Source organism: Scomber scombrus, chromosome 2 (genome assembly GCF_963691925.1).
Source record: "Scomber scombrus chromosome 2, fScoSco1.1, whole genome shotgun sequence".
In the NCBI taxonomy this organism is placed as follows: Eukaryota; Metazoa; Chordata; class Actinopteri; order Scombriformes; family Scombridae; genus Scomber; species Scomber scombrus.
In genome coordinates, this window is record NC_084971.1 from 9,547,202 (window position 1) to 9,556,796 (window position 9,595).

General features: G+C 40.8%; 1 protein-coding gene across 1 annotated transcript; it reads left to right on the forward strand.

Annotated features, from left to right (window-relative positions):
* Positions 1–2,559: 2,559 nt before the first annotated feature.
* On the forward strand, positions 2,560–9,592 carry zgc:175214 (uncharacterized protein LOC557610 homolog). Its single transcript, XM_062426664.1, has 6 exons — positions 2,560–2,699; positions 4,495–4,648; positions 6,443–6,485; positions 6,955–6,996; positions 7,725–7,807; positions 8,683–9,592. Exons 1-6 carry the CDS (start codon positions 2,675–2,677, stop codon positions 8,801–8,803), a joined length of 468 nt encoding a protein of 155 aa, XP_062282648.1. The 5' UTR covers positions 2,560–2,674; the 3' UTR covers positions 8,804–9,592.
* Positions 9,593–9,595: the final 3 nt, after the last annotated feature.

The following is a 9,595-nucleotide window of genomic DNA, read 5'->3' on the forward strand; positions in this document are numbered from 1 at the left end:
GATCATATGACAGAAGGGGTGGAAAAGAGCTATGAGAGATACACTTTCAGACAAATACTTTAGGAGTCATTGTTGAAAATCTTAAGATTCGGCACTGGGCCATGTTAACAAGAATTCAAAATTACCAGTGTTATGAGTCTTGTAAATACTTCAACTTGGCCACTCAAAAATGAACACTTTTCCATATATTTGTGTGACATTGTTTTTTCAGTGCTCTATATTTCCAGTCAGGCAAACCTATGATTTATGCAAAAACAAAATGTTATGACAGCCTAAACTATTTACATACCTCCCAGAAAACAAGGTCAACATTTGCCTCTCTCTCTCTCTCATTATCTCGCTCTGTACCCAGTTTAGTCAGTCACTCTCTGATAAAAACCCTTTCACACTAAGACACTGGGGAATTCCTCATGTCTTGCCTGAAAAAAAACCTTCATTCAAATGAGTATGTTCATGTGTTATACTTCTTCAGGAAGTTGACAGCACAATGGTGTTTACATCAGATATCACAAGGGGGCGTACTGTTACCAAAACCACCATCGCTCACATGGCAACAATAACAACATGCATTATGTTTGATTCTGTAATGAGTGAACACATGACAATATATGCAGTGTATTAAGGGCTGTATTTATGCCTGTGCATCTGTTCGGTCAATCCAGCTGTTCCTCAGCATTCAACAGTAATGTCATTACTAGAGGGGGGGGGGGGGGGTGAAAATGGCATGGATCCCATTGAAGCTTCTCTCCCTCCATCCCTCCCTCCCCCCGGGGATTGGTGGAGCAGCACTCCCCTTGACTCTCTCACAGCTCACCCAGTAGCCCAGCAGCTGTTCTCTCCCTCAGCGAATTGGCAGCCAGGGCCGCTGGTGTGGGGGTGGACATGCATGCAACGTCTTTGTCCAGGCTTTGATTTTTTTCTCCCTGTGTGTCCCACTCTCTTGATGATTTCTCCTCATATCTTACTTCCTCCTGTGTTCTGTATCTGTAGAGACACCTCCTCCCCTCCTCTCTGCTCTTACTGCTTTGTTACTGCAAAAGAGTGACATGGCGTTTATATATAGCTCAAACAAAGCAAATCTAAAAAGTAATCAGTGTTCACTCCAGCTCTAAAAATACAATGTGTGTGCGTGTTAAAGAAGGTAATGGTGAATGAGGTGGCATCATCTTTGCCTTTGTTGACCTCCACTTCACAGACATGGCTTTGTTTTGGTTGTCAGGACATCAGCTGTGCGCATGTTACTGACCAGGGCCTCCCTTGACTTTGCTGCAAGTGTCTCTCTTGTCTCCCTCTCACATATATACATGCACAGGGGCGTGCGCACACAGACACACGCACATCAGCATGCTTGCAGGCGCCCTATTCGTCAGTGTCTGGCTCATTCTGCCTTCCTTCTGCCTACAGATTGGAGGACAGAGGTAGCGAGGGAGGGCTGAGGGAGAGGAGAGTTGCGAGGCAAAACGGCTGGTCACATGAGCAGAGATCTGTTTACAAACCCAAGGCAGAGCAGAGCAAGGAGAGGAAGGGAAAGGCAAATTGCAGGCGCTCTCTGAGCACCATTATGGATTGAAAGAGGAAGAGGGGAAGCCTGCCATGACAAAGCCAGCTGGAGGTGGGAGAGACTGAGCACGACACACGCAGACACACTTTTGCACACACACTGCCTTTGTCTCTGATTTTTTTTTCTCAATTGAAGGAGCAGATGGTTAGAGGGAGAGTAGGATCCCCCCCCCCCTACGCAAACACACACACTGACTGACAAACACACACACACACATACACCAGCAAAATACCAAACCCAGCTCGAGGACTGTTGTTGACTGCATGGAGCTGTCCTCACTTTGTTTGGGCTCTAAGGGAAGCACATCTTTGGCTTGTATACTGAGAAGGAATACCCCCCTGCAAGATCAGAGGATTGGAGGAGACAACAGAGGAGAGGAAAGGGGGATGAGACTTGTGAAAATCCTCTGTTAAAAAAGCAGCTTTGGTGGGGGCAGACAAAGCACAGACTAATGCCAGATAATTACCTTCGTTGGACAAGGACTGTCATTTTGAACAGCGGATGTCATTGAACCTGGTGTGGGGACAATACTGCAGACACAAAGTGAAGTCAAAGGGGGCCGTTTCCGCTGGAAATGTAAGTATTTCCTGTTACAAAGCAGCCTGTGTTGTTTACATTGACGTTGACGTTGTGAGTGAGTGAGATTCAGCTTTATGACAGTAACAACGCCTGAATAGCACATACTGTGAGGCAACTGGTAAACAATTACATCCACTCAACATAGATTTCTTTGTCTCTTTTTCTATCTCTCCTGTGATGACATCATTCTAACTGGGAACCAGGAGTACATGAGGTCTTCTGTCCCAGTCCAAACCCCAGTCCTGAATCTCCCAATCTTAACACGGAGTGGTTAATCCAGATTTGGGAATGCTGGGCAGCACAGACTGCTGAGCCAACAAAACCACACCTCTCAAGGATTTATGGAATCTGAGCAAATCTGAACAACTTGATGGTTGTTTTTGGAGGAGTTAACTCAGCGCAGGGTGACTGATTCCAGGCTCTAAACAGATTCAGTGTCCAGGAGCTCCGGCCCACGAGTTTGGATTTCATCCAGGCTCAGCCTTCTCCTGACAGGGCCTGAATTTACTGCTGCTGCTCTGGGAGTCAAATTTCATGCAACCATTCCAATGGTGTAACGGTAAGTGAGTGGACTTTGCTTTGTGCTAAATACACAAGAGGTGGTGGCACATGAACTCACTTGTATCTCATAGCCCAGTTACTTAGTTGCAGAGTGCTAGCTAATGAGATACACATAATGGATGTTTTTGTGCAATGGCAAATCTCAGAGAATGGATGTTTGTGTTATGAGGGGGGTGACAGTGTGCTTATAAGAAGCCACATTCAAGGTCATGTTTGTGTTATGATTGCTACAACAAAAAGGAAGTTTTTTTTTTTTTTTTTTTTTACCTTATTCCATATTATTGTTTATTTCTGTTGCATCCAAACCTAGTGCATCATTATGTCTGTCATTATGTTAGCCTTGGTCTTCCCTACAATATACCCCCCTTCCTCTCTTGTAAATCCCCCCAACCCCCATCCATGTCAAATTATCCAACCCATACCCCCCACAGTGTGCAAGCTGTACCCATTCATTCACTCTAAAGAGAGACACATGGACATTTAGAGGCTGGCAAAGAGCATCCTTGCTGCAAATTAATAGGAACACATGTGGGCTGTGGAAGTGGGGCTTCCTCTGCTATTGTTTTACCAAATGGTCCTTTAGTCCCCAGAGTTTTTTCTATTTAATATACCCCACCCCCACCCCCACCACCAACCCCCTGCCACCTGCAACACACGTTTCTGTCTTAGAAATACATGCAGACAGACACTAACACACTCCTGCCCTTCCATCCCCCAGTGTTGTCTCACACACACACACACACACACACACACACACACACACACACACACACACACACACACACACACACACACACACACACACACACACACACACACACACACACACACAACCAGTCACCTCTATAGTCTGTGGAACAGATGGTAGTGTGGCGGAAGTGGTGTCTGTCCTCCATGTTTGTTTTGTTCACAGCCAATTAACACGCAATTCGACGAGTGCTTCAGTTGCCACCACAGTGCCAGCCTCAGCTCCCCAGACAACACCTGCATTCATAGACCATCCATTAGAATCAACTCCTGATTAAAGATTTTGTATAGTCAGTAAAACTCTTTAAAAAATTCTGTGAAGATGAGCCAAAGAATCACATACTCCAGGGCCGTTGTCAAGCAAACATACAGCCAAGTTTTATATGTAAAAGTATCCAGAGACTCAAGGCCTCGTGTTGTTGTTGTATAGTTTCATATTCTAGTTAATGATCAACAATTTCCTACTTTTCTTCCAAGATTCCTCTTTCTTCTCCCCGTTCATTTCAAATATGTTTTTTATAAGGGCAAATTATAATCATGACTCACTTTAGTGATTTTCACACATCTCAAGAGCTTAACTGCTCCTTAAACTCAAAACAGTGCAATTGCCAGTTCAAACTGCAGCATCTAAAGTTTATGCAACCAATTTAGACTCACACTGTCAAAGCTAACAACTGCTCTCTGTACAGTTCTTGACAGGAGCTTTAAAGATGGGACATTTTAATGGGAAGGTAAATAATGAAGTTGCAAGAATAGATATTCTTTTTTCAGTAGTTCTATTTTGAGGAAATGGAGTTAAAAAAAGACTAGGGCTGTAAACGCACTTAAAATAGAGGAACCTGAAATGAAAGAGAGTTTGATGTTACCTGTCAAGATAGTCCTAAAACAAAATGATTACTCTCTTAAAACATTTAAAGACAGCATTTCTTAAACTTACCTAAGCTAGTGTGTTGCAGACTGAACCCGATGTACAGTAATAATTACTAATGTTGGTATTACTAGTGATTTTTAACATGTGTTTTGAATGTGCAAACTCTTCTTGGCAGGATGCCTGTGTGGTTTGGGTTCTCAGCGCTCTGAACGGTACTGCAGCATGACGTCTGACATCTATCACCTCCCGCTCAATGTGTATGTCATTGTGCTGGGCATCGGCCTCTTCGTCTTCATGCTCAGCCTCATCTTCTGCTGCTACCTTTTCAGGTAGGTGGAGAAGGTTAGGGTGGAATATGTGCTGGCTGGCTACAAAAATCTGGGGAGTAAGTGAAGAGGGTACAGGGTGAATGTGGAGAAAAGCAAGAAGTACGAGTGCAGCTAAGACCCTATACTAGGAGGGTGATCAAATTCTAAATATTTTGGAAGTTTTAAAAAGATCTATTCAAAGCTTCTAATAAATACGTGATGATACCAGCAATTATTATGCGAGTTTAGATTATTATTGGCCTCAAAAATCCAATATAATGGGCTAAATGAGCTGCTTTTACATTTTTGTGTTTTAACAATGCTGTGGTTTCAGAATTATCTTTCTGATAGGTTGCAGTGTGTCAAGATAGGAAATATTCAGTCCTCTTTTCTCTTCACTACAAAGGGAATTCCTCAAGGCTCTGTCCTTGGACCAGTTTTATTCACTATTTGTATAAACAATATTACCCACTCATTGTACAATTGTAACTTTCATCTTTACGCAGATGATGCAGTAATTTACACCTGTGCAGATTCTATTAATGCTGCCACTCAAAATCGATCATTTAACACCCTTTAAAAACACCTTCATACTTTGAAAATGGTCCTAAACTGTGCAAAGACCAAATTGATGTTGTTTTCAAAAGCATTAATAACACCATAGTAGAGAGAGTGTAATACTATAAATATCTAGGTATTTGGTTAGATTAAAAAACAAACTTTTAAAGTCCATACTGACATGTTATTGTCAAAGCTGAGATTGACATTGGGCTTTCTTTTAATAAATATATAAAAGAATTGTTGAAGCAGTTTTCCTCTCTGCCTCGGACTACGAGATGTTATTTATAGACGGGCGGGAACTTCCACTCTCAAACCTTTAGATGCAGTATATCACTCCGTACTGAGATTCATCACTGGAGATTTTTTTTTTGGGACACACCATTGCCTACTATATCAAAAAACTAGCCTGTCTGCTCTATCAGTGAGGAGGGATCAGAATGAGTTTTTATTATATTTATAATTATCTCTAAGCACCCAAATATGCTCACGTTGACATCATTAATACCAAGTAATTTCCAATGTTTAATTGCTAATTTGATGATTATAACTATCATTGCTTTATCTTTTAAATTGTCCTTGTTCTGACTGTTCTTATTGTTTTATTAATTTATTTATTTGTCTTATTGCCATTAACTACACTTTTACTTTCTAGCATTGTTAATTTTATCTCGCTTTTAATGGATATAGCTACATATTCTTCTTTTATTTGATTTTAGCTGTGTCTGCCTTGTGTGTCTGTGCCTCGGCACCATTAAAAATTACAGAATTAGGGAAAAACACTTTTACGTTTTCTGAGGTTTTAAATAAATAAAATTATGGGCCTAATGATGGTGATGATGACAAACAATTATTGTCATTAAAAATTAATGACTAATTATAATTGTAATAATACATTTAAAACATGCTGTGGTGTCTATTGCCTGGGGTATTAATGAACATTAATGACCAATACTGCTTTGTGGCAATACTGGATATTTATGTGACTGATAACAACCTCTATTTTCAAGGTATTTTTTTGCAGGAATAATTATTTACACCTGGTCATTTAATCCTTATACAATTCTCAATAGAATTTCAAGAACATTTTCTGTCATTTATATATCATGATATAACATGACATATTAAAGAGAGGATTATATTCATATCACTCATTCACTAAAATGAATAGGAGTATGCATGAATAATATACATGGCCTAAGTCTCAGCTGTGATATGTCTACCGTGCAGATGTTGTAATGTCTCTCTCTCTTTCAGGTTGAAACAACAAGGAACGAGGGAGCAGTTCAGCTACAATGAGGTATGTCACTGCTGTGTCTCACTGTGGCTGCACATGTAACACCGGCTTCTGAGGCAGGTTATAAATACTACTACAGCTTTTCACGCTGTTATCATCATCTGTGAAACCTAACACTACCCTTTATAAATGACCTTGACTACATCCACGTGTTAATCCAGCTGCAGTGTGAAAATGCCCGATATGTTGTGCAGGTAGTAGGGTGTGACACAGTGTGGCGTGGTAGGTGTGGTGATAGTTAAGGACAATGTATTCAGCCTCGGGGAAGGTTGAGCTCTAGCTGCGACTGCCTATCGTCTGAATTCAGGATTTGACCTAACAAACAAGTGCACATCACTCTACATGTATTTTTAGGTCGGTCACATCAGGACATTGAACCAATCTGAAGTGTTTGTTTTAAGCCATAATTGTGCTGACACATCATTCACATGACCCAATGCTTCTCTCCTTCTACTCCATTTTCCCACTGTAGGTGGTGCTGAAGGGAGCCAGCAAGAAACTGAGCCTTCTAGGAGTAAGTCACTCTTCATGCAAAAGCTTGAACATGTCTCTTGTGCCAAACATATATGCTAGAAACTGCAAATGCACACTTTTCACGTTACCGACACTGTTTACGTGCCAACTCATGATAATTATGCCATGATAGATGAGCTGGGAGGGTTAGGATGAGGAGCCGTTGGGTAGTTAACTCAATCAAATTCTCCTCTCAGGATGTGATCATGCTGCATGTACTCTCAAAGTGGAGATAGTCTGAAAATATCTCAATATCTCAAATGCAGCCAGTAAAAGAAAAATAGTCTGAGTGCTTGCTTGGCTCTGTACTTGCAGCAGAATTTAGGACTCCAAGAATAACTGCACTCATTCAAAATGCATTATAAAAAGATCTCTCCTCGGTCTCTTGTGATTCCTATAAAGACTGCTATTCTAAGTTATTTCCATTTTCCAAGGCAGTGCTGGTGGTTAAGGGTCATTTCAATATCCAATCTCTGTTTTTGCGCCAGTGAGATTACAATTTTTTCTTGTTATTTGAAATCACAATTAAGATAAAAGCAGTGCTTTAAAACACAGAGCGTATACTTGTGTTATGTTATGAAATCTGGGTAAATTAAATTCATCTACCACTCAAATACTAAATGCAATGTTTTTGGCTGTGGTGAGATACAGGCCTGTTGATGAATAGCGACGGAGGGGGGAAAAAGAATAACACACAAACTAACCTCACTGTTGTTTTTGTCCTTGCAGCAAACCTGTGCGGTGTGTCTGGAAGAATTCAGGACCAGAGATGAACTGGGAGTGTGCCCATGCTCACATGCATTTCACAAGAAGTGAGTGTTATTAAACTGGAAATTATAAAGATTTAAAACAACAGTTCAATTTACTAGCTTTCTTGCCGAGAGTCAGATGAGAAAACTGATAATACTCTCATGTTTGTTCAGTAAATATGAAGCTAATGCCAGGAGCTGCTTAGCTTAGCTTAGCATAAAGAGGGGAAGTCAAAGCTTGTTGCCTGGCAACCTCACATGAGGACAACAGTTCAAGAAGTGACTGCCAACCAACAAATAACCCAGCACGTAACCATTGTAAATCTCAACACCTCGGTTATTTTAAGTATTAAAAAAACATATTTATTCAGCCAGTTTTAGAAGTGCTGATAGATTATTTTTCTACCTTTTGAGAGAGCCAGGCTAGCTTCTCTCTTTCAGTCTGTGTGCTAAGCTATGCTAAGCAGCTAGTCTGGCACTGCAGTGGCTTCATATTTAGCCTTCAGGCATGAATGGTATCAATACTCACCTAACTCTCCGCAAGAAGGCAAATGACTGTTTCCCAAAAATGTCAAATATTCTTTAATTGTAAATGGCAAGGCTGTGTCTTTTAATTATATTGTGAGGACACCAGAATATTTTCAAAACTTAAATAAGTGAATACAAGGAAATATTCTTATGTTTTTGACTAAACTATAAAATGATGGATCATTTCCTTTTCATTAGTGTTGCATTGAGTACGAACACAGACATTAAGGTGTTAGTATGCTGATACTGCTTTAATATTTATAGTGTCTATCCTTTGCTCGGTTGACTAACCAAGCATAGAGTTAATATTAACAAGGAAACAAATAAAGATCTAAATGCTTCCAGTACACCAGATTCTGTTATCACATTAATATTGTTTAAACTAAGTTACTGTCTTTGTCCTTTGTCAGGTGCCTGCTTAAGTGGCTGGAGATCCGCAGCGTGTGCCCAATGTGTAACAAACCCATTCTCCGGCTCCACACAGACACCAACCAGGGTGCAGAGGGTCCCATGGACCCTGAGGAGGTGTGAGGAAGCTGGGAAAGAGGAAAGCAGACTCCCCTTAAAGAAAACATACACATTAAATACACTAGGGATGATGGACAGCGGCCATCTTAAAGACATCTCACAAGAAATGTTGATAATGATCCCCAAGTGGCTGCCTTGCTGCTGACCTGTGAGCAATATGCCTTGCTGGGAATTGGATATTGACAGCACCGAAATGATTTGGTAAGATCAGACAGGCAGGGGGGTGGATGAATAGGATCTTTTCATAAAAATAAAATAAATCATCCTAGTTCTACTTCCATATTGCACTGTTCACCAAAAACATGACAGGAAAAAGGAGCCACCTTAGAGAGCAGGATATCATTGCCACTGTCACTGGACGACTAGAGCAGCACTGCCAGAGACAAATAACACTAAAGGCATTCAGCAGGACATCAGAGTACAGGATCAGTATGGATACCTCTAATATCTCAGGGGTGTTACCAATACAGCCAGCACAAAACCATGTCAGTCACCCTATAACCCTGTGCCACACATGCATCTTCAATACTGCCAATGTAGATGAAATGCTCTAGCGATCAGAGGTCGCCACAACTTTTGGCTGAAACTAAGACCAGCGGGATTACAACCATGACAACTTAAGTAGACAATATTGTTACAGATTGTGTCCCAGGAACTTTCCTTTTAAAAAAAGAAGAAAAAAAAGAGAGACTGATAGCAAACTAGTCTTGCCTGTATGTATTGTATGTAAACGTGTCCCTATATATTGTTATTTTGTATTTGTTGCTTTTAAATAAAACGTCATGTAATGTATTG